Source organism: Muscardinus avellanarius (genome assembly GCF_963383645.1).
Source record: "Muscardinus avellanarius genome assembly, chromosome: 3".
Classification (NCBI taxonomy): Eukaryota; Metazoa; Chordata; class Mammalia; order Rodentia; family Gliridae; genus Muscardinus; species Muscardinus avellanarius.
This window is the reverse complement of record NC_137788.1, coordinates 147,447,839-147,473,180: the sequence shown is the minus strand read 5'-3', so window position 1 is coordinate 147,473,180 and position 25,342 is coordinate 147,447,839. Positions and strand designations below refer to the sequence as shown.

Genomic DNA, 25,342 nt, shown 5'->3' with positions numbered 1-25,342 from the left:
TTGGGGAGAGGGTGTAGCTCAGAGGTCGAATGCCCCTGGGTTCCATCCCCAAACCTGCAAATAAATAAATAAATAAATAAATAATAAAAAAAATAGGGCTGGGGTTGTTGTTTAGAGGTAGAATACCCCTAGGTTCCATCCCTAGTACCACAAAAAAAAAAAAAGAAAGAAAGAAAAAGAAAAAATTGGGCTCAGGTGTAGTTCAGTGGTAGAATGCCCCTGGGTTCAACCCCCAGTGCCACAAAAACAAAACAAAACAAAAAAAAGACTTGGTGAAGAAACTTAGTGGTGGGGCACTTGCCTAGCATGTATGAGGCTCTGGGTTTAATCCCTACTAACACGCACACACACACACACACGCACACACACACACACACACACAATACATTGCCAGCTGTTTTGCAAGAGCTTCTCACCAGCAGGTATTTGTGTTAGTTTATCTCACTGATGTTTTGTCAGGTTTTCCTTTAATAGAGATATTTGTAATTCTATATAATACTATCATAGATAGAATCATTGAAAGTTCATATTCTGAGTGTTATCTAGAAGACTGTTTTCATGATGTAATGCAATACTGAATTTTGCTTTGCTTGTGTGGCATTTTGGGGGAAGTGAATTAAGATGAATGTTTTCAGTTTATTTTATTTATCCTTAAGGCCACTGAGAAGCTAGACTACTTAGTTCCTAAAAATGCTACTTTTGGTCTTGAGGCAGTGATTGATGTAACAAAAGTATTTTGTTTTTCAGTGAGATAGTGGCAGAGGAGTCCACAGTCTGTCTCCAAAGAGCCCTAACTCACCTTCGGGAAATATGGGAGTTAATTGGGATTCCAGAGGATCAGCGGCTACAAAGAACAGAGGTTGTAAAGAAGCACATCAAGGTGAGCCAAGTGCCGGGCGCGGTGGCGCACGCTTGTAATCCCCGTGCTTGGGAGGCTGAGACAGGAGGATCGCACGGGTTCGAAGCCAGCCTCAGCTACTTAGTGAGGCTCTCAGCAACTTAGTGAGACCCTGTTTCCAAATAAAATATTAAAAAGGTCTGGGAGTATAGCCCAGAGGTAGAAAGCCTCTGGGTTCCACCCCAAGTACCACCAAAAAAAAAAAAAGTGAGCCAAGTATTGCTGGTCTCCAGGGTAAGGATGTTGGTGTCTCAGCCAAGACATCTGATCACCTGCACTAGGATTTCAGTCTCTTCTTGTTTTCATTTAAATCTCTTCTTGAAGTTATGAGTGTTTTGATTTTGACACTGGGGAGTCTCAAACCTTTGTGGATCATTTTTCTCTCTTATAGGATCTTTTGGATATGATGATTGCTGAAGAGGAGAGCCTGAAGGAAAGGCTTATCAAAAGCATATCTATCTGCCAAAAAGAGCTGAACACCCTGTGCAGTGAGTTACAAGTTGAGCCCTTTCAGGTATGTGCAGCCCATAAGTCTCAGGGGAATCCAGCTTGACTCTGAGATGTTGGAAGAAGCGTTGACTCGGGACTGTAGGATTGGTGCTAGAACTGAGAAATGGGGAAGATGCACTGCCTGGCTGATCAGTTCTGCAAAGTAATATTCACATCTGTAGAGTTGCCCTGTTATGATGAAGCAGTCAATAGGTCATCAAAAAAAGCTGCTTCCTGTTGGGTCTGCTCTGTGGCATTTTATGTAAACTGAGGAAAAGGTATGTACAGGAGGCAGTGTGCTATTCATTTTCTGAGAAAAAATGAAAAGGGTACCTAGGAAGCAAAAGTAGTGACACAAGGAAAGGTTATTAAAAACCAACTATTGTTTTTATTTTTTTATTTTTTATTATTTATTTATTTATTTATTTTATTTTTTTTTTTTGGTGGTACTGGGGTTCCTGGAAGCCCTTCTACCTCTGGGCTACACTCCCAGATCTTTTTTTTTTTAAATTTGGAAACAGGGTCTCTTAAGCCAGCGAGGCTGGCTCCGAACCAGCACGATCCTCCTGTCTCAGCCTCCCAAGCGCGGGGATTACCAGTGTGCGCCACCACGCCCGACATTGTTTTTATTTTTGAAACAGAGTCTCACTAGGTTGATAGGTCTCACTGCTTGCTGAGGCTGTTCTTGAACCTGTGATCCTCCTTTCTCATCCCAATACTGGGATTACAAGCATGTGCCACCATGCCCAGCCAGAGTTTGTTTTGTAAGATGCAGTGCGTTGCTGGGCATGCTGGCACATGCTTGTAATCCCAGCATTCAGGAGGCTGAGACTGGAGGATCACGGATTGTGAACAGCCTCAGCCTACTTAGTGAGGCCCTCTGCAACTTAGACCCTGTTTCGAAATAAAGAATAAAATATAGGGCATAGGGTGTAGCTTGGAGGTCGAATGCCCCTGGGTTTCATCCCCAGACCTGCCCCCCCCAAAAAAAAAATCCACTAAACTATACAGTTAAAATGGCTAGGATGGTAAGGGTTTTTTGTTTTGTTTTGTTTTGTTTTGTTTGTTTGTTTGTTTTGTGGTACTGGGGGTGGAACCCAGGGGCTTTTCTACCTCCCGGCTATACTCCCAGACCTAGTTTTTATACTTTATTTGGAAACAGGGTCTCACTAAGTTGGCTGAGAGCCTAAGTAAGTAGCTGAGGCTGGCTTCAAACCTGTGTGATCCTCTTGTCTCAGCCTCCCAAGTTCTGGGATTACAAGCAGATGCTAAGTTTTTATATTGTGTGTATTTTATTTATTTATTTATTTATTTATTTATTTATTTATTGTGATACTGGGGGTGGAAACCAGGGGATTTTCTACCACTCCCAGACCTATTTTATACTTTATTTGGAAATAGGGTCTTACTAAGTTGCTGAGAGCCTCACTCAGTAGCTGAGGCTGGCTTCGAACCTACGCAATCCTCCTGTCTCAGCCTCCCAAGTGCTGGGATTATAAGCGTGTGCCACCACGCCTGGCTGTTGTGTGTATTTTACAACAATAAAAATAAATTTGGAGCTGGGTGTGGTGGCGCACTCTTGTAATTCCAATACCTGGGAGGTTGAGATAGGAGGATCAGAGGCTCGTAGCCAGCCTTAGCTACTTAGTGAGGCCCTCCACAACTTAGTGAGACCCTGTTTCAAAATAAAAATAAAAAGCAGGGCTGAGGGTATAGCTCAGAGGTAGAATACTTCTGGGTTCAATCTCCAGCACCATAAAGTAACAGTAAGTAAATAGACAAATAAATAAATAGGGAGATTGAGATAGGAGGATAGCAGGCTCAAGGCCAATGCTTGGTAACTCAGACAATTTCTTTCTTTTTTTTTTCTTTTTCTTTGGTGGTACTGGGGGTGGAACCCAGAGGCTTTCTACCTCCGGGCTATACTCCCAGACCTTTTTTATATTTTATTTGGAAACAGGGTCTCACTAAGTTGCCAAGAGCCTCATTAAGTAGCTGAGGCTGGCTTCGAACCCATGCGATCCTCCTGTCTCAGCCTCCCAAGCGCAGGGATTACAAGCATGCGCCACCATGCCCGGCTAACTCAGACAATTTCAAAAAAGTGTGGGGAAGAGCTGGGCATAGTGGCGCACACTTGTAATCCCAGCATTTGGGGGGCTGGGACAGGAGGATCATGGTTTGCGGCCAGCCTCAGCTACTTAGGCCTTTTGCAACTCAGTGAGACCCTGCTTCAAAATAAAGAATAAAAAATAGGGCTGGGGATGTAGCTCAGAAGTAGAATGTCCCTGGGTTCAATCCCTAGTACCAATCAAAAGAAGATCCTCTGTGCTATATTCTTTTGGTCATGAGTTGACTTATTTGTAAATTTAACTGAAAGTCTGTCACCTAAGTTTTCTCCTATTGTCCTTCTCATCCTCTAATTGAATCACTTGGAACCTTAGAACACTGGCACTTGTGTCTTAACACAGGAAGAAGGAGAAACAACAATCTTGCAACTAGAAAAAGATTTGCGTACTCAGGTGGAATTGTTGCGTAAACAGAAGAGGGAGAGAAAACAGGAACTGAAGCTACTTCAAGAACAAGATCAAGAACTGTGTGAAATTCTTTGCATGCCCCACTATGACATTGACAGCAACTCCATTCCCAGCTTAGAAGAGCTGAGCCTGTTCAGACAACATGTGGCAACTCTGAGGGAAACAAAGGTATGCTCCCTGCACATGTGCGTCCTGAAAGTAAGCCTTCCTCTGGCTATTGTGTAATTGGTTTCTTTTAGGTTTTTTTTTTGTTGTTGTTGTTTTTGTCTTTGTTTTTTGTGGTACTGGTGGTGGAACCCAGGGGCCTTCTACCTCCGGGCTATACTCCCAGACCTATTTTATACTTTTTATTTGGAAACAGGGTCTCTTAAGCCAGTGGAGGCTGGCTTCGAACCTGCGCAATCCTCCTGTCTCAGCCTCCCAAGCGCGGGGATTACAAACGTGCGCCACCACGCCCGGCATAATTGTTTTGTTTTATAGACATCTAGGCGTGAAGAGTTTGTCAGCATAAAGAGACAGATCATACTGTGTATGGAAGAGTTAGATCATACTCCAGACACAAGCTTTGAGAGAGATGTGGTGTGTGAAGATGAAGATGCCTTTTGCTTATCTTTGGAGAATATTGAAACACTACAGAAGTTGCTACGGCAGGTAATGTCTTCACAAATCTGGCCTGGGATCTCAGTAGTGTGCAGCAGTTTTAGCTGTGTTCAGAAGGCAAGGCCGTATGCCTTTTGTAACTCTCTTATGGGTACTTCTCCATGTGGGTCCAGACAGTTCTCAGTGGGAAGCCAGAGGGCCAGACTTCTCCTTGCTACTTAACACTTTGCTGTAACCATTGCTTTTTCCTTGCTACAGCTAGAAGTTCGAAAGTCACAAAATGAGGCAGTGTGTGAGGGTCTACGTGCTCAAATCCGGGAGCTCTGGGACAGGCTGCAGATACCTGAAGAAGAGAGGGAGGCTGTGGCCACGGTTATGACTGGCTCGAAGGCCAAGATCAGGAAAGCGGTAAGAAACCCAGTGTTTGCCAGATAAGCAGTCTTCCATGAGCATTTCTGGGTCCAGTCTGATGTCCTTGCTGACTTCTCCCTTACACCAGCCCATTCTCAAGATGAGCTTCAAAGAAGGGTGGCAGCCAGGCATGGTGGTGTATGCTTGTAATCCCAGTACTTGGGAAGCTCAACAGGATCGCAGGTTTGCAACCAGCCTCAGCTAATTAGTGAGGCCCCCTGCAACTTAGTGAAACCCTGTTTCAAAATAATAAAAAATAGTGCTTGGGGGTATAGTTGGGAGGTAGAATGCTCCTGGGTTAAATTCCCAGTACTGCAAAAAAAGGGGGAGTGGCAATAGCCTGCTTTTATCTTCTGTGTACATTCCTTAGATTTCTGGGTCCTTTAATGTCATTGTCAAAAAGAGGGTTGATTTATCCCTGTGTCTTTGTAGAGTAATTGTATTAAAAAGGAGAAACTTTTCACAAGCCTGAGTGAGTAGAAAGCTATGACAACCACCTTTAACAGGTCTTTTTCTTTCAGCTGCAATTAGAAGTGGATCGGTTGGAAGAACTGAAAATGCAAAACATGAAGAAAGTGATCGAAGCAATTCGCGTGGAACTGGCCCAGTACTGGGACCAGTGTTTCTACAGCCAGGAGCAGAGACAAGCTTTTGCCCCTTTCTATGCTGGTTAGTACAGAAGCAGTGGTGTTCACACAGCCTGCACTGGTATTTACAAGCACAGAACTCACCCAGAAGTCTGTATTTCTTCTTCTGAACAGATAATAGCCAACCCTTAACAATGTTCTCATAACTCTGTGTGTGCGTGCCTGTGTGTGTGTGTTATATACTGGGGATTGAAACCAGGAGCATTCTACCTTACAGCAACTTGTGGTGTATATAAGATATATATACTGGAAAATGAACCCAGGAGCATTCTACCTCAGAGCAGCATCCCCAGTCCTTCTTATTTGAAACAGTCTTGCTAAGTTATTGAAGCTGTCCTTCAACAATACTGCCGGGCGTGGTGGTGCATGCTTGTAATCCCAGCATTTGAGAGGCTGAGACTGGAGAATCGTGGTTCGCGGACAGCCTCAGCTACTTAGTGAGGCCCTCCGCAACTCAGTGAGACCCTGTTTCAAAATTAAGAATAAAAAATTGGGTAGGGGGTGTAGCTCAGAGGTCGAATGTCTCTGGGTTCCATCCCCAGACCCACAAAAAAATAAAATAAAAAGACTAAAAAATAGGACCGGGGGGTGTAGCTTGGAGGTAGTGTTCCTGGGTCCCCAAATATCACAAAAAATCTAATCCTCTTGTCTCTGCCTCCAAAATACTGTGATTATAGGCATGCACCACCACACCTGGCCTCACATAATCTTTATGTCAAGAGATGAGGATACTAAAGCATATAAACTGGAGCAACTTAACCCACAGCCGCCGAGGGGCAAGTGCTTGAGCCCGCAGGAGGCTGACATGAATGGACCAGAAAGATGAAGCTGTACTAACTAAATTTAACAAACAATTTTAAACAGTTTTCTGTGACTGACACTAATGATTGGAGAAGGAAGAATATGAAAGAAACCTAAGATAATAAGTCAAGAGACAACAGATTCTGGAGAATATTAATCATTTTAATCCATACCCTAGTTACTCAGCAACACCCCACCTCCCAGGCTGTTGGTGACCAGCTTGTTTTACTTTTTTATTTTCTATTTGTGTGTATCTGCTGCCCCCCCAATACACACAAAACTGAACCCAGAGGCGTTTTACCTCCAGACTACACCCTCAGCCCTTTTTATTTTGAAACATGTTCTCATTAGCTTGTTGAGAGTCTTGCTACTGTGATCTCATGTCTCAGCCTTCCAGGTTCTGGGATTACAGGCTTATACTGTCACCCCAGCTGCCTTTTATCTTATCTGTATATTATTTTTTGGGTGTATGGCTCTGGGGATTGTACGCAGAGGCATTCTACCTTTGAGCTACACCCCTAGCCCAGTTTTATTTGGAAACAGGATCTCACTAGGTTGATGAGTTTCACTGCTTGCTGAGGCTGTCCTGTGTCAGCCTCCCAAGTACTCCAAGAGATTATAGGTGAGTGCCACCATGCCTGTCTGCCTCTGGCTTTTGTTATTTTGTTTTTGGTTTTTTTTTGTGGTTTATTTTGTTTTTGCAGTACTGGGGATGTAACCTAGGGACATTCTACCTTTGAGCTACCGCCCTAGCTTTATTTTTTTATTATTTTATTTATTTATTTATGTATTTATTTATGTATTTATTTATTTTGCAGGTCTGGGGATGGAACCCCAGAGGCATTCTACCTTCAAGCTATACCCTCTACCCTATTTTTTATTCTTTATTTTAAAACAGAGTCTCCTGAGTTGGGGAGGGCCTCACTAAGTAGCTGAGGCTGTCCGTGAACCATGATCCTTGTGTCTCAGCCCCCCAAATGCTGGGATTGAATGCTGAGATTACAAGCATGTGCCACCATGCCCAGCTTTATTCATTATTTTGAAATAGGGCCTCAGTGAGTAGCTGAGGCTCGTCTTGAACCTATAATCCTCATGTCTCAGCCTCCCAAGTACTGAGATTATAAGTCTGTGCCTCCACGCCAAACTTGGCTTTTATTTTATTTTGTTTATTTATTTATTTTTGCAGTATTGGAGATGGAACCCAGGGACATTCTACCTCTAAGCCACACTTCCAGTCCCATTTTTTATTTTGAAACAGGGTCTCACTGAGAGGGCCTCACTAAGTAGCTTGAGGCTGTCTGTGAACCACGATCCTCCTGTCTCAGCCTCCCAAATGCTGGGATTATAAGCATGCAGCAACACACCCAGCTAATTTTTATTTTTAAACAAGGTCTCACTAGGTTGATGAAGCTCTCACTACTTGCTGAGGCTATTCTCAAACCTGTAATCCTATTTCAGCCTCCCAGGTACTGGGATTACAAGCCTATGCCACCATGCCCAGCTGGCTTTTTTTTTTTTTTTTTTTTTTTTTTTTAATAGGTTGTTTTCTTTTAGAAGTACTGGGAATGGAACCCAGGACCTCGCACATGCTAGACAAGTGTTCTACCACTGAGCCAAGTGCCCTGGCCTGGCCTTTTTATTAGCTCTGGTATACACACTTCTTTATAATTTATTATTTGCTTTGTTTTGTGGTATTGAGGATTGAACCTGAGGGCATTCTACTTTCAAGCTACACTCCCAGCCCTATTTTATTTATTTATTTTGAAAACAGGGTCTTGCTAGGTTGAGAGACTACTTCTGAGGCTGCCCTTGAACCTGCAATCCTCTTACCTCAGTCATACATGCTCTGTATCATTTATTGTAAGGACAAACCATACCATGCTCTGTATCTTTTTTTTTTCTTTTCTTTTTTTTTTTTTTTTATGGTACTGGGGTTCCTGGAAACCCTTCTACCTCCAGGCTACGCTCCCAGACACCTGTTTCTTTTTATTTTTATTTGGGAACAGGGTCTCTTAAGCCAGCGAGGCTGGCTTCAAAGCGGCATGATCCTCCTGTCTCTGCTTCCCAAGCGTGGGGATTACAAGTGTGTGTCACCATACCCAGCTTTCTGTATCATTTATTATAAGGAAAAAAAACATTTCCATTTTAGAGGAGTGGGGATTCATAAATTTGGGTACTAAGCCCTAGAGGAATTGCTTTTAAACTACCTGTACTATATGTTTCAGAGGACTACACAGAAAACCTGCTCCAGCTTCATGATGCTGAGATTGTGCGATTAAAAAACTACTATGAAGTTCACAAGGAACTCTTTGAAGGTGTCCAGAAGTGGGAAGAGAGCTGGAAGCTTTTCTTAGAGTTTGAGGTATTGTCCTAATTCTGTTTTTGTAGAGTGAACTGAAATGCCAAGAAAGTATGCCCTGGGCCAACTGTGGTAATACATGCCTGAGGATCACAGGTTGGAAGCCTCAGCAACTTAGTGAGACCTTGTTTCCAAATAAAAAATAAGGGTGTATTCATTTCGAGTCACCCCTTCATGCCATTTTGGCATGGGGCTGTATTTCTATTTTCTGTATTTCTATATTTTAATAAACTTCTTTAAATCTTCAAAAAATATAAAAAATAAAATAAAAAATAAGCCGGGTGTGGTGGCGCTTGCTTGTAATCCCAGCATTCAGGAGGCCGAGACCAGAGGATCGTGGTTCATGCACAGCCTCGGTTACTTAGGCCCTGTCTCAAAATAAAGAATAAAAATAGGGCAAGGGGTGTAGCTCAGAGGTCAAATGCCCCTGGGTTTCATCCCCAGACCCACAAAACAAAAACAAAAAATAAAATTTTGAGCCAGGAGTGGTGGCACATGTTTGTAATCCCAAATTCGGGAGGTGGAGACCAGAGGATTTCCATTCTTGGACAGCCTCAGCTACTTAGGCCCTTTGCAATTCAGTGAGACCCTGTTTCAAAAATAAAAAGACTAAAAACTAGGGCTGGGGTGTAGCCTAGAGGTATAATGTCCCTGGGTTCAATCCTCAGCAGTGTGTGTGTGTGTGTGGGGGGGGTGTGCATGCCTTGGGCTGGTGTATAGCTTAGTATAAAGCATATTCCTAGCAATAATGAAACTCTGGGTTCAATCCCCAGTACTACCAGAAAAGAAAAAAGCATGCCCTATAAACTCAGTCTAGTTTTCCTTTGTTCTTCACCAGATATCTTTCTTTATTATTAATTAAGCTTGTATACTAGGGCATACAAGCAAAAAATACCCAGGTAAAAGCTTAAATGAAGTATAAGGTAGAAGTTTCTCCCATGAATGAAGTCCACACTGGCACTCTCACCCACACAGCCACCTTCCAGGCAGTGTGCTAGGGGAGAGTCCCCTAGTGAAGGGCTCCCCGGTCTTTGTCTCAACACTTGGGTACACGTTGGCAGAGGTGCAAGAACTGCTGCCCCCAGACAAGTTCTGTTCTGCTACTAGGAGGAGAGAAGAATGGATGGAGGTTGAGGTAGGCAATTATTTCCTACCTTTTTTTTTTTTTTTTTTTTGTGGCACTGGAGGTAGAACCCAGAGGCTTTCTACCTCCGGGCTATACTCCCAGACCTATTTTATATTTTATTTGGAAACAGGGTCTCACTAAGTTGCTGAGAGCCTCATTAAGTAAGCTGGGTCTGGCTTCGAACCTGTGGAATCCTCCTGTCTCAGCCTCCCAAGCAAGGGGATTACAAGCGTGCGCCACCACGCTCTGCTTCAATTATTTCCTACCATTGCAACTTTTGCTATTTTTCTAAGAAAACTGTCTAGATATTGGGATGTATTCATTTTCTTTTCTTTTTTCTGCGCAGAACTTGGGACTGAACCCAGAGGCATTCTACCTCCAAGCTACACCCCCAGCCCTATTTTATTTTTTATTATTGTCATTATTATTTTTTTTGCGGGGGTGGCACTGAGGGTGGAACCAGAGCTTTCTACCTCCGGGCTATACTCCCAGACTTATTTTTTATATTTTTTTAATTTGGAAACAGGGTCTCACTAAGTTACTGAAAGCCTCACTAGGTAGCTGAGGCTGGTTTCGAACTTGTGCAATCCTCCTGTCTCAGCCTCCCAAGTGTGGGGAGGTAGAATGTCCCCGGGTTCAATTCCAAATACCACACAAACACACACAAAAAGTGTCTCACTAGGTTGATGAGAGTCTCACTACTTGCTGAGGCCTTCCTTCAACCTGTGATCCACCTGTCCCAAGCTTCCCAAATACTGGTATTACAAGAATGCGCCATTACACCTGGTTTCCAAAGAAAAAAAATTACTTTTTTTTTTTGTAGTACTGAGAATGGAACCCAAGGGCATTCTACCTCTGAGGTACACCTCCAGTCCTATCTTTTGTTCTTTTTTTTTAAGGGTCTCACTAAGTTGTTGAAGGTCTTCACTGGCCTCGATCCTCCTGTCTCAGCCTCCCAAGTGCTAGGATTACAGGCATGTGCCACCATGCCAAGCCTTTATTCTTTATTTTGATACAGGGTCTCACTGAGTTACAGAGGGCCTCAGTAAGTAGGTGAGGCTGTCCGTAAACCACGATCCTCTTGTCTCGGACTCCCAAATGCTAGGATTATAAGTGTGTGCCACCATGCCTGGCTCCAAAATTCTTTTTTTTTTTTTTTTTGTTGGTGATACTGGGGGTGGAACCCAGAGGCTTTTTACCTCCAGGCAATACTCCCAGACCCATTATATATTTTTTTTATTTGGAAACAGTCTCACTAAGTTGCTGAGAGCCTCACTTAGTAGCTGAGGCTGGCTTCGAACCTGCGCGATCCTGTCTCAGCCTCCCAAGCGCAGGGATTACAAGCGTGCACCACCACACCCGACTTCCAAAATTCTTTTTTTTTTTTTTTAATGGGTCTGGGGATGGAACTCAGGGGCATTCAAGCTCCAAGCTACACCCCCTGCCCTATTTTTTATTCTTTATTTTGAAACCAGGTCTCACTAAGTTGCAGAGGGCCTCACTAAGTAGCTGAGGCTGTCCACGAACCGTGATCCTCCTGTCTCAGCCTCCCGAATGCTGGGATTACAAGCGTGCGCCACCACGCCCGGCTGCCAAAATTCTTAAAGTTACTTTAATATTGGATCATCTCGTGAGAGCAAGAAATTTTAGCAGAACTGGTCTCACTGTCCTAGGTTTTACTCTAATTAAATTGTACTCTTCACAGAGAAAAGCTTCAGATCCAAGTCGATTTACAAACCGGGGAGGAAATCTTCTAAAAGAAGAAAAGCAACGAGCCAAGCTCCAGAAAACACTCCCCAAGGTACTAGTATTCCTATGAGTTTTGGGTGCTTGGCTCCAAGATACCTCACTCTTTGTATGTTCTTTGCTTTGTATTATTTTGTTCCCAAACTGTCTTCTCCTCCAAAGTTTAGGCAGGATAATATACACTGGACTTTAAGTGTAAACAGCTGAGCATATTGAAATGTGTTAACCTATGAGGGCTGCCATGCTAAAGTACTGCTGACTAGGTGATTTATACAGCAGAAGTCTTATTTTCTCACTATTCTGGAAGCTAGAAGACAGTGTCACTGGCAGGGTTGGAATTCTTTTTTTTTTTTCTTTCTTTTTCTTGGTGGTATTGGGGGGTTGAACCCAGAGGAAAGCTCTATGTTGAGCTACACTCCAGCCCTATTGTTAAGGCTGTCCACAGACCTATAATCTTTCTGCTTTGGCTTCCCAAATACTGGGGTAATCCCAGTATTTGGGAAGGATACGCTACCATGCCTGGCTTCATTTACCTTTTTAAAGTTCTTACTCCAAGCCGGGCGTGGTAGCACATGCTTGTAATCTCAGCATTTGGGAGGCTGAGGCAGGAGAATCATGTAGGTTCGAAGCCAGCCTCAGTTACTTAGGCCCTTTGCAACTCAGTGAGACCTTGTTTTAAAATAAAGAATAAAAAATAGGGCTGGGACTGTCGATCAGAAATAGAATGCCCCTGGGTTCCATCCCCAGTACTGCAAAAAAAAAAATAATAATAATAATAATAATAAAGTTCTTACTCCAATACAATCACATTCTGAGCTACCAGGAGTTAGGACTTCAATGTGAATTTTAGAGTAACTATTCAGCCTGTAGCATGAGGCAAGCTTTTGAGAAAGTGTTGTAGGCTTCATTATTAGTTTCATTTTTAAGCTAGGTGTGGTGACACATGCTGTAGTCCCAGTACTTTGGAGGCTGGGAGAGGAGGATTGGAGGTTCGTGGCCAGCCTCAGCAATTTAGTGAGAACTTGTTTCAAAATAATAAGCTGGGCGTGGTGGCGCACACTTGTAATCCCAGCCCTTGAGAGGCTGAGACAGAAGGATCGCACAGGTTTGAAGCCAGCCTCAGCAACTCAGACCCTGTTTCCAAATAAAGTATAAAATAGGTCTGGGAGTATAGACCGGAGGTAGAAAAGCCCCTGGGTTCCACACTCAGTACCACCAAAAAAAAAAAAAGAATAAAATATAGGGCTGGAGTTGTAGCTTAGAAGTAGAATGCCCCTGGGTTCCATCCCCAGTACTACAAAAAAAAAATAATAATAATAATAAAAAAATAAAAGTAGGGCTGGAGGTGTACTCAGAGGTAGAATGCCCCTGAGTTTATTAACCCTGGTACTGACAAAACTACTTCCTGTTTTTTGTTTTGTTTTGGTACTGAGAATGGAACACAGGGATATTATACTTCTGAGCTACACCCCTTGACCTATTTTTTAGTCTTTTTTTTTTTTTTTTCGGTACTGGGGATAAAACCCAGGGGCATTCTACCCTCTGAGCGACATGCCCAGCTCTATTTTTTATTTTATTTTAAAACAGGGTCTCACTGATTGCAAAGGGCCTCACTAAGTAGCTGAGGCATGAACCATGATCCTCCTGTTTCAGCCTTCCAAATGCTGGGGCTTATGTACCACCATGCCCAGCTAGTCTTTTTTTATTTTTTGAAACAGGGTCTCACTGAGTTGTGAAGGGCCTAAGTAGCTGGGGCTGTCCGCAAACCACAATCCTCTGGTCTCCGTCTTCTGAATGCTGGGATTACAAGCATGTGCCACCACACCCGCCTTTTTTATCTTTTTCTTTTTTTTTCTTTTTTCTTTCTTTTTTTTTTTTTTTTTTTTTTTTTTTTTTTTTTTTGCGGTACTGGGGTTTGAACCCAGGGACATTTTACCTCTAAGCTATACCCCCAACGCTATTTTTTTTTTTTTTTTTTTTTTTTTTGGTGGTACTAGGGGTGGAACCCAGAGGCTTTCTACCTTCGGGCTATACTCCCAGACCTTTTTTATATTTTATTTGGAAACAGGGTCTCGCTAAGTTGCTGAGAGCCTCACTAAGTAGCTAAGGCTGGATTCGAACCCATGCGATCCTCCTGTCTCAGCCTCCCAAGCACGGGGATTACAAGCGTGTACCACCACTCCTGACCCCCCAACCCTATTTTTTATTCTTTATTTTGAAACAGGGTCTCACTGATTGCAAAGGGCCTCACCAAACGACTGAGGCTGTCCATGAACCCTGATCCTCCCGTCTCAGCCTTCCAAATGCTGGGATTACAAGCGTGTACCACCATGCCCAGCCTATTTTTTATTCTTTATTTTGAAACAGGGTCTCACTGAGTTGCAAAGGCTTCACTAAGTAGATGAGGCTATCTGCGAACCATGATCCTCCTGTCTCAGCCTCCCAAATGCTGGGATTACAAGACTGCGCCACCATGCCCGGCTTATTTCATTGTTATTTGTTCATATAAGTGTAGCACCATGGAGTGATTGGTCCTGCAAAGATGTTTCAAACCATACCATTACTAAAAAATTCTGGGTCCCCATGAAACCCTACTATACCTAGGTTTATCAGGAGATTTGGATGTGAGTAGGGTTGATGAGCTTCATTATTTATAAAATCAAGAATGCTGGTAGCTTGTAATCCCTGCGCTTGGGAGGCTGAGACAGGAGGATGGCACAGGTTCGAAGCCAGCCTCAGCTACTTAGTGAGGCCCTCTGCAACTTAGTGAAATCCTGTTTCAAAATAAAATATAAAATAGGTCTGGGAGTATAGTCCGGAGGTAGAAAGCCCCTGGGTTCCACCCCCAGTACCACCAAAATAAAATTAAAAAAAGAAAAAAAAAAAAAAGAATGCTGGTAATAGGAGAGTTTTGACTGGGCGTGGTGGCGCATGCTTCTAATCCCAGCATTTGGGAGGCTGAGACAGTAGAATCATGGTTGGCAGCCAGCTTCAGCTACTTGGTGATGCCTTTTTCAATTCATTGAGACCCTAAGAATAAAATGTAGGGCTGAGAGTATAGCTCGGAGTTCGGAGGTAGAATTCCCTGGGCTCCAACCCCAATATGCAAAAAAAAAAAAAAAAAAAAAAAAGAGCTTTGAAAGGTTCTGCTCCTGCTCATGGTCATCGTCATTAACCAACTTATCAACTTATTTTTAGTACAAACTTCAAATGCCAGTAATTGTGTGTGTGTGTGTGTGTGTGTGTGTGTGTGTGTGTGTGTGTGTGTGTTGCTGGGGATGGAACCCAGGGGCATTCTACATCCCAACTACACACCCAGCCCTATTTTTTTTTTTTTTATTCTTCATTTTGAAACAGGGTTTCACTAAGTTGCAGAGGGCCTCACTAAGTAGCTGAGGGCCTCACTAAGTAGCTGAGGCTGGCAATCCTCCTATATCAGCCTCCCAAGTACTGAGATTACAAGTATGCGCTACCACTCTGGCTTCTGCCTGTATATTTAAACAATCCATGTTAAATGGGAACACTGAGCATTGTTATACCTTTGTACAAGTACAATATTTACTGTGTGGCATGAATAAAAAATTTTTTTTTCTTGTGGTACTGGGGATGGAACCCAGGGGCTTTCTACCCCAGCACTCTTTTTTTTTTTTTTTTTGCAGGTCGGGGGATGGAGCCCAGAGGCATTTGACCTCTGAGCTACACCCTCTGCCCTGTTTTTTATTCTTTAGGTTGAAACAGGGTCTCACTAAGTTGCAGAGGGCCTCACTAAGTAGCTGAGACTATCTAGGAACTGCGATCCTCTGGTCGCAGCCTCCTAAATGCTGGATTACAAGCCCACGTCACCACACCCAGCCCCAGCCTATTTTTTATTCTTTATTTTGAAACAGGGTTTCACTAAATTGCAAAGGGCCTCACTAAGTACCTGAAACTGGCTTGGATCTTCCTGTCTCAGCCTCCCAAATGCTAGGACTACAAGCATGCGCTACCACGCCTGGCTTTATGAATAAATGTTTCTGAGATGCAAGAAAACAGTGTCACATCATCCCTTGAGGTTGATATATTTCCACTTTTACAGATAAGGAAACAGGTACTAAGTGTCTTGCCTACCTTTTTATAAGCAGTAAGAGGTAGATTCTGGATTGAAACCCAGATAGTCTGATTCCATAGTCCTGCTTTTAATATAGCATCTAATTAATATTACTCATCTTACTGATACTGCCTTTAACTGTAAATGTCAAAACCTCAGTATTCTGTAATCTCAGTTCTTGGGAGGCCGAGACAGGAAGATTACAGGTTCTAGACTAGCCTCAGCAAATTAGACTCTCAGCAACCTAGGGAGACCCTGTTTCAAAATAAAACATGTCTTGAGGTTAGCTTGGAGGTAGCATACCCCTTGTTCAGTCTCTTGGTTCAGTAGCTGGGGAATAACTTGGAGGTAGAATGCCTCTGAGTTCAAACCTCAGTACTGCAGAAGAAAACACTGCAGTATTCAGGTTCTGAGTTATTGCTTTCTTCTACCTTGTATGTGTTGTGATGAACCATCTAGAGGCTTTGATTTATGGCCACCCTGATCTGTTCCCACGTGGGTCCAGCTGCTTGAAGTCTGACTTATTTTGGGAAGGAAGTCATCATTTGTTTTTTCTTTGTGGTGCTGGGGCTTGACTCCAGGGCCCTGCACATGCTGGACAAGTGCTCTATCACTGACCTACACCCTGAGCTCTTTTGCTTTTTTCTTTTTGGTATTGGTGATGGAACCCAGGGGCATTCTACCTCTGACCTCCAGCCCTATTTTTTATTCTTTATTTCAAAACAGGGTCTCTCTGAGTCGCAAGGGCCTTACTAAGTAGCTGACACTAGCCTCAAACCGTGATACTCCTGTCTCAGCCTCCCAAATGCTGGGATTACAAGTGTGTACCACCACGCCCTGCTATGCTCTTTTTTCTTTTGAAGCAGAGTCTTGCTAAGTTGCCCGGGTTGGCTTCATATATATGATCCTCTGCCACCGCCTTCAGAGTAGCCGGGATTACACAGGTGCACCACCACACCTAGGGGTGAAGTGTCATTCTTTTAGACAATCACACCACAGATTAAAGTAGTAAGTCTTTGTTTCTGGTCTCAGCTGGAAGAGGAGTTGAAGGCACGGATTGAAATGTGGGAACAGGAGCAATCTAAGGCATTTGTGGTGAATGGGCAGAAATTCATGGAGTATGTGATGGAACAATGGGAGATGCATCGGTTGGAGAAGGAGAGAGCCAAGCAAGAGAGAGTAAGTGTGCACTCAGGCAGCTGCTGTGCACAGCCCAGCGCCTCTGCTTGGACAGGGCAGTGCCTTGCAGCTCGGGATGTGGAATTCCTGGCCTGCTTCTGTTCAGTCGCTCATCACTGTTGCTTCCAATTTCACACAGCAACTTAAGAACAAGAAGCAGACAGAGACAGAGATGCTCTATGGCAGCGCTCCCCGGACGCCCAGCAAGCGGCGAGGACTGGCTCCCAACACGCCAGGCAAAGTGCGCAAGGTAAACTCGGCTGAGAAATGCTGCCCACAGGGCAGGAGGCTGGGCATCTTGGTCCTCTCACCCTCTGTCCTGCCCACATGGGAAATGTTCTTCCTCCCTTCCAGGTTGTTTCCATTTGAGTGCATAGAAGACTGTCATTTAATTTTGAGTAGTGGCTTATAGCAATAGTCAAGAAGTGGTCAGCTCACCAGGAATGGTGGCGTACGCTTGTAATCCCCGCACTTGGGAGGCGGAGACAGGAGGATCACGCCGGTTCGAAGCCCGTCTTGCTGGCTTAAGAGACCCTGTTTCCAAATAAAATATAAAATAGGTCTGGGAGTGTAGCCTGGAAGTAGAAGGTTTCCAGGAACCCCAGTACCACAAAAAAAAAAAAAAAGAAGTGGTCAGCTGTAAGCTGGGTGTGGTAGCGCACGCTTGTAATTCCAGCACTTGGGAGGCTGAAACAGGAGGATCACACAGGTTCGAAGCCAGCCTCAGCTACTTACTGTACTTACTGAGGCTCTCAGCAACTCAGTGAGACCTTGTTTCCTAATAAAATATAAAATAGGTCTGGGAGTATAGCCCAGAGGTAGAAAGCCCCTGGGTTCCATTCCTGGTAACACACACACACACACACACACACACACAGTGGTCAGCTGTGATGAGTACCAGTCAAGTCCTTGCATTACACTCCCACAAGGCCAGCCAGGCATGGTGGCGCACACTTGTAATCTCAGTACTTGGGAGGCTGAGACAGGAGGATTGCGCAGGTTCGAAGCCAGACTCAGGTACCTAGTGAGGCTCTCAGCAACGTAGTGAGACCCTATTTCCAAATAAAATATAAAATAGGTCTGAGAGTATAGCCCGGAGGTAGAAAGCCCTGGGTTCCATCCCCAGTGCCAATAAATAAATAAATAAATAAATAAATAAATAAATAAATAAATAAAACCTCCAGAAGACCAGGTGTTGTGGGACACACCTGTAATCCCAGTACGTGGGTGGCTGAGACAGGATTGCAGATTCTAGGACAGCCTCAGCAAATGCAGCAAAACTCTCAGCAGCCTAGTAAGACCCAGTTTCAAAACAAAAGGGCTGGGGGTATAGCTCAAAGGTAGAACAGCCCTGGGTCAATCCCTAGTACTACACATACCCAGGGCCAATAACTGCCAGTATTCTGTGATGTTGTGAAGCAACATTGTGTGATTCTGTTAAACGTTCAGAGGTCTTCATCCTGTAACTTGAACAAGTGACCATGGTGCTAAGTGGAAGACAACTTTCGTGACTAATAAATGGAATATTTAGCTAGGCCCATATGGTTGCACGTACCTGTAATCCCAGTACATAGGAGGCTGAGGCAGGAGGGTTGCAGGTTCAAGGCCAGCCTCAGCAACTCAGCAAGAGCCTATTTCAAAAATAAAAAATTTTTTTAAAAGGGCTGGGAGTTGCCGGGCGTGGTGGCGCACGCTTGTAATCCCTGCGCTTGGGAGGCAGAGACAGGAGGATCTCGCAGGTTCGAAGCCAGCCACACGTGCTGGCTTAGGAGACCCTGTTTCCAAATAAAAATGTAAAAATAGGTCTGGGAGTGTAGCCCGGAGGTCGAAGGGCTTCCAGGAACCCCAGTACCACCAAAAAGAAAAAAAAAAAAAAGGGCTGGGAGTGTAGCTTGGAAGTAGAATGCCTCCTGGGTTCATTCCCCAGTAACACACACACACACACACACACACACACACACACACACACACACACAGTATTGACTCTTTCTAGCTTTTGGCTATTACAGCTAAAACCATAAACATTTGTGTATAGCCAGGTGTGGTGGCGCACGCTTGTAATCCCAGCACTTGGGAAGCTGAGACAGAAAGATCGCACAGGTTCAAAGCCAGCCTCAGCTACTTAGTGAGGCTCTCAGCAACTTAGACCCTGTTTCCAAGTAAAGTGTAAAATAGGTCTGGGAGTATAGCCCAGAGGTAAAAAAGCTCCTGAGTTGTTCCATCCCTAGTACCACAAAAAAGAAAAAAAAATTTGTGTATAAGTTTTTGTATAGAAATGCTATTAGAATGTTTGGGTGTTTGGGTCATATGGTAAATGACTTAGGCTGTAACTGGTTATACGAATTTACTTTTACTTATTTATTTTTTTGTGATACTGGGGATTGAACTTGGGGCCATTCTACCTTCAAGCTAAACCCCCAACCCTATTTTTTATTCTTTAATTTGAAACAGGGTTTCACTGAGTTGCAGAGAATCTCACTAAGTAGCTGAAGCTGGTCATGAACTTAATGAGCCTCCTGTCTCAGCCTCCCAAGTACTGGGATTACAAGCATGTGCCACCACCTCCAGCTCATGGTTATACAATTTTATAGTCCCATATACTGGATATAAACAGGCTTTGAAGACATCATGGATTTACTAACGGTTACATAACATTAGACATAGCAGGCTCTTTGTCATACAGACCCATCTTTTCTGGACTACTTGTACTCATTTCTCTGCTGTGTAGAGACGGCATGCTGGCAAGGCTGAGGGTATTACCTCATATCAGTAATGTGTCTATTCTTCCCTTTAGCTCAACACTACCACCATGTCCAATGCTACAGCCAATAATAGCATTCGGCCTATGTTTGGGGGGACGATCTACCGCTCTCCTGTATCTCGCCTTCCTCCTTCTGGCAGCAAGGTTAGTACATTCTGTATACAAGCACATCCTTGTGTACTCTCTGTTTCCCCAGAAGCCCCACCTACTTGGTCTAGTTTCTAAGATCTTTGGATTCAGTCATGATTGAGAAACTGAAAGTTGACAGACATGAGCCAGATAATCATTAGATAATGGTCAGAAAACTAATGAGAGAAAAAAGTGTCACAAGCTCACTGCCATAGGCAGTCCTGGGCTATGTCAGGGAATCTGGGGATCAGGCATGATCTCTGTGACCTCAGATGCTCCTGCCTCTGAATTCAGCTCAGCAACACTGCATCTCTAGAAGGTACTCAAAAAAGAGAGATAGGGATGCTGCTAAAATGTTTTAGCATTTCAGGTACTCTACAGGCTATGCTCATGAAAGATTTTCAGTAAATTATTAAGGATTCAAGGGTCTCAGTAGAGCCTAGTGGTAGAGCACTTCCCTAGCATGTGCAAGGCCCTAGGTTCAATTCCCAGCAACTCTCCCCCCCACATATATCTCAAGAAAAAAAAATGCCGGGCGTGGGGTGCATGCTTGTAATCCCTGTGCTTGGGAGGATGAGACAGGAGGATTGTGCAGGTTCGAAGCCAGCCTCAGCTACTTAGTGAGGCTCTCGGCAACTTAGCGAGACCCTATTTCCAAATAAAATATAAAATGGGTCTGGGAGTATAGCCTGGAGGTAGAAAGCCTCTGGGTTCCACTCCCAGTACCACTCGAAAAAAGAAAAAAAAAAAAACCATATTTTTATAAACCAAAAGATTATAGGCATATAAATAGTATCAACCCTTGTCCATTAGGGTTTTTACATGCATCTATGCCTTCATTATAAGGTGACATGGATCCATCTTTCCTTTCTCTGCAGCCAGTCCTCACTTCTACCTGTTCTGGAAAGAAAACACCCCGAGCTGCTAGGTAGTGAGGCTCTCGGCAACTTAGCGAGACCCTATTTCCAAATAAAATATAAAATGGGTCTGGGAGTATAGCCTGGAGGTAGAAAGCCTCTGGGTTCCACTCCCAGTACCACTCGAAAAAAGAAAAAAAAAAAACCCATATTTTTATAAACCAAAAGATTATAGGCATATAAATAGTATCAACCCTTGTCCATTAGGGTTTTTACATGCATCTATGCCTTCATTATAAGGTGACATGGATCCATCTTTCCTTTCTCTGCAGCCAGTCCTCACTTCTACCTGTTCTGGAAAGAAAACACCCCGAGCTGCTAGGTACGGGGCCAACAAAGAAAACCTGGAGCTCAATGGAAGCATCCTGAGTGGTGGGTACCCCGACTCTGCCCCCCTCCAGCGCAACTTCAGCATTAATTCTGTTGCCAGCACCTATTCTGAGTTTGCGGTAATTCACCTTTTCTGATATCTACCAGTCTCTGGGGAGCACACAGTTGGGGCAGTTGGTGTCTTCCCAAGGGTGGCCAGGCTATTTGGTCAGGACAGGTGTCTTGGAGGCTGAGAATCCCTTTCCTGTCTTGACCATGGTGAGGGGGTGGTGGCTGAAGGGGGGTCTGCATAGCAAGACAGTTGGCAGTAGCTGCCAGACGTTTTACACTGGTCCTTCTGCTTAAGATAATACCACTCCCTGGCTGCAGGAGGCGGCCCTCATCACTACCCTGGTGCTCTCGTGATGGAGTTCTTGGTAACTGCCTTAATTCTTTGTTCTTAGAAGGATCCGTCCCTCTCTGACAGCTCCACTTTTGGGCTTCAGGTCTGTATGGCAACCCCTGCATGTCCAAAGTCCCTTTTCAAACTGATCTGTCATCTGCTGGTGTCATTCCCATCTGGGCATTGAGCTACACTAACCCATAACCTCAGCTGTGTATTACTGAACCTGTTTACAAAGGAACTTCAAAAATAAATATTTGGCTTATGTTCCCAACAGACCAATTAACCTGCTGACTAATAAAAATCTTGTTCAGACTTGAATTGGATTCTCAGCCCCATCCAAAGTCAGGTGAAGAATTTTAAAAACATTTCACAGAAGAAAATCTTCACCCTCCCCAATTATGACACCAAAGGCCTAGAAAGTGATGGAAAGAATAGCGGCTCATCACATGGGGAGGGGAGCCCCAGCTGTGTGCTTATACTGAGGTTCCTGGCCTGTGTGCTGATTATTTCCTGGAGTATATGCCTTACTAACCCCTCAGGGCTGAATCTCAAACTTTCTGACCACCTTCGCTAGCTACTGCTCCTCTCCTCACTTTTGCCTGTTTATACCACCATAGGTTTTCCAGAATGGTCTTCATCTTGAACCTCTTCTGTATCTGCTAATACCTAACTGCAGTGCCTTTCTCTTAACAAGCAGTTCTCTCCCTTGAGTGTCTTACCATGGGACAATCGGAGGTTAGGAGGCTAAGTTAAAGTCTGGGCTGTCTCCTCTCCTGTTGCCAGGATGGAGAATGGGAAAGTTACCATAACTGTAACTAGTGTGGAGCACTGAGCTGGCTTCATGTTCTGGATCCTGATTGCTGGACAGAGGGTCAGGCTTTCTCTTATGCTGGCTCAGCAAACACTATTTCATCCATTTAAATGAAATGCCAACTGAGCCTGCCAGCTGGGCCTGGTGGCACATGTCTGTAATCCCAGTACTTGGGGGGCTAAGACAGGAGGATTATAGGTACAAGGCCAGCCTTGGCAGCCTAGCAAGATCCTGTTTCAAAACAGAAAATAAAATGGGGCTGGGGGTATAGTTTAGAAGTTGAATACTTCTAAGTTCAACCCCAAGTAACATACAAATACAAAATAACCACAAAAAATAACTACAAAAAAAGTGCCTGCCTATCTCTATGGCCAGCCCGGGGTATGGGGGTGGTATCTAGTTTGGGTTGTTAAAGCTAATAGACTCAGCTGGGCATGGTGTATGTACATGTAATCCCAGTACTTGGGAGGCTGTGACAGAATTGCAAGTTTGCAGCCAGTCTTAGCAACTTAGGGAGGCCTTCCACAATTTAGTGAGACTCTTGTTTCAAAATAAAAAATAGGCCTGAGCTGGGCTTGGTGGCACACGCTTGTAATCCCAGCATTTGGGAGGCTGAGACAGGAGGATCCCAATTCGCAGCCAGCCTCAGCTACTTAGGCCCTTTGCAACTCAGTGAGATCCTGTTTCAAAATAAAGTATAAAAAATAAACCGGGCGTGGTGGTGCACACGTGTAATCCCAGCATTCGGGAGGTTGAGACCACAGGATCGCAGTTCGAAGACAGCCTCAGCTACTTAGTGAGGCCCTCCGCAACTTAGTGAAACCCTGTTTCAAAATAAAGAATTAAAAATGGGGCAAGAGCCGGGCGTGGTGGCGCATGCTTGTAATCCCCGTACTTGGGAGGCTAAGACAGGAGGATCGTGCAGGTTCGAAGCCAAGCCTTGCTGGCTTGAGAGACCCTGTTTCTAAATAAAAATTAAAAAAAAAAATAGGTCTGGGAGTGTAGCCCGGAGGTAGAAGGGTTTCCAGGAACCCCAGTACCACCAAAAAAAAAAAGGAGGGTAGGGGGTGTAGCTTGGAGGTCGAATGCCCCTGTATTCCATCCCCAGACCTGCAAAAAAAAAAAAAAAAAAAAAAAAAATAGGCCTGGTGGTATAGCTTTGTGGTAGAATGCCCCTGAGGTCAACTCCCAGTACCACATATACAATAAAAAGCTGATAGATTCTACTAGCAAGTATAAAAGCCTAACTAAAACTAACCTCTGCTAACACCTTTCTCAGTGGTTGTTCAAGCTTCATCTTCTGCTTCTCTGCCATGTGCTCCAGCATGAGATCAAATCACCAGCAGGTTATAAGGCCCTCAGCCCCAGGGATTGATAGTCCAGCCCATTGTTTATAAAGGGCTTTTGAAACCAAAGTTTGGTTACATAACTCGATGATGCCAAGAGTAGTTTTGTGATGTCTGAGGGGTTTCTCTTGGTGTCATTTTAAAAGAATGGACTGGCTAGCCAGGCATGGTGGTGCACGCTTATAATCCCAGCATTTGGGAGGCTGAGACAGGAGAATTGCGGTTCGAGGACAACCTCAGCTACTTATTGAGGAGGCCCTTTGCAACTTTATTTTGAGACCCTGTTTCAAAATAAAAAATAGGGCTGGGTGCATAGCTCAGAGGTAGAATCCCCTGGGTTACATCCCCAGTACCGCAAAAAAGAAAAAAGAATGGACTGGCTGAGGAAGGGGCCTGTGTGCACGTGTGCTTGGAATGTGGCTAACCGAATGGCGCTCAGGGTCCTGAGCCTTCCAATTCTAACAGCCTGTGCAGAGAAACTGTCCTCGGGACTGTGTTGGCACTTCACAGTGCTTGGAAAGGAGGGGCGTGCATGATAGGGGTAGCACTGCCATTCATGTTATTTATTTTTCAACAGCGAGAACTTTCAAAGGCTTCCAAATCTGATGCTACTTCTCAAGTCCTCAACTCAACCAACATCCAGGCCTGAGAAGAAGCCCTGAGCAGTCAGCCTCCTGTGCCTGGAATGGACTTCATTGTAGAGGGGTGGTTTTAGTTTCTCTTCAGTTTAGGTGTACTCCAAACCCTGGAGAAGTTTTGTTACCATGGGCCTAACCTAAGGACCTGAGTGTGACAGGTAGAAGTCTGTTAGTGATTTAGCCAGCCAAAGTTCCAGAGGTAGGCTCTTTATTTTTGACTCAAATACTTTAAACTTAGTTTTTAGCAGTAAATACAAATCTTAGCATCTGGGACACAATTTCTTCTTCCACCCCAGTTCTACTTGTTGAAGCATGATTGAGGACTTTTATTTCACTTTTGTGTAGTGACTGCACCCAACCTTGTGGTGTGTTACACAAAGTAATATTGGCTTATTTGTAATTAGCAACTGACATTTTTTGTCTAGAGATAGTCAATAACGTAGCTACAGCTTTGCTCTCACCAAAAGGCCTGTCCCCTTCCTCCTGATGCAGATGCCTTTGCGTATCAGCCTGAGGTGGCCTGCTCTACTGCCAAAGAGTGGCCGAGAGCACCTGTGCTAAATTGTGTACAGTTCTATCAGAGTACAATCTCTCTGTGGCTGTGGACACACATGCTGGTTTGAACTGTTTCTTCAGAGGTTTCTCTGGGTCCAGTCCCCCTATTTCTTGGCCTACTGTGAGCTCTACCCCTGCAGAGGCCAGCCAAGTGGGGAGGCTGTCTGAGTGGGTTGGGCTATTTTTGTCGTGGAGATGAGCATCTTTGCACATGTCATTAAATGTCTTATTCCTATTATAACTTTTACGACAAGGCTTTACCTCCCCTGTCCATCACTACTGCTCTTCCTAAAGCACTATTTATTCTTACTCCACCTGCATGCGCCAGTACCACTGTCACACGTTAAATGGTTCTCAAAAGCTCACCAGTGTGGACCTGATCTGTAGGTCAGCCATGCTGTTATATGTATACATGGCCTGTTTTTAAGACATAAATATATTCTTAAAAATAAATTAAAATGTGTATAGTGGCCTTTAAGGAATGACACTGTTTGTTTTGATTTTTCCCCAAATTAATTTTTGTTTGGTTTAGATGGTAGAAAACAAAATACTAAAAAAGACATAGAATTTCTTAGTTTAGGACTATGTTATTT

At 44.1% G+C, this 25,342-nt stretch overlaps 1 protein-coding gene across 3 annotated transcripts; it reads left to right on the top strand.

Annotated features, from left to right (window-relative positions):
- Window positions 1-763: 763 nt before the first annotated feature.
- PRC1 (protein regulator of cytokinesis 1) lies at window positions 764-24,205 on the top strand (the record flags this gene model as incomplete). Of its 3 annotated transcripts, XM_080692287.1 has the most annotated exons (14): window positions 764-880; window positions 1,290-1,412; window positions 3,856-4,089; window positions 4,402-4,572; window positions 4,780-4,929; window positions 5,454-5,601; window positions 8,606-8,742; window positions 11,571-11,666; window positions 16,731-16,877; window positions 17,017-17,127; window positions 19,672-19,782; window positions 20,957-21,133; window positions 21,458-21,499; window positions 24,134-24,205. In XM_080692287.1, exons 2-14 carry the CDS (start codon window positions 1,302-1,304, stop codon window positions 24,203-24,205), a joined length of 1,707 nt encoding a protein of 568 aa, XP_080548413.1. In that variant the 5' UTR covers window positions 764-880; window positions 1,290-1,301. The 3 variants fall into 3 exon arrangements, with proteins under 3 accessions (XP_080548413.1, XP_080548414.1, XP_080548415.1); XM_080692288.1 differs by lacking the exon at window positions 21,458-21,499 and having other exon boundaries at window positions 782-880; window positions 19,672-19,786; window positions 20,961-21,056; window positions 24,134-24,162; XM_080692289.1 differs by lacking the exons at window positions 11,571-11,666; window positions 21,458-21,499 and having other exon boundaries at window positions 782-880; window positions 19,672-19,786; window positions 20,961-21,056; window positions 24,134-24,162.
- Between the last annotated feature and the right edge of the window lie 1,137 nt (window positions 24,206-25,342).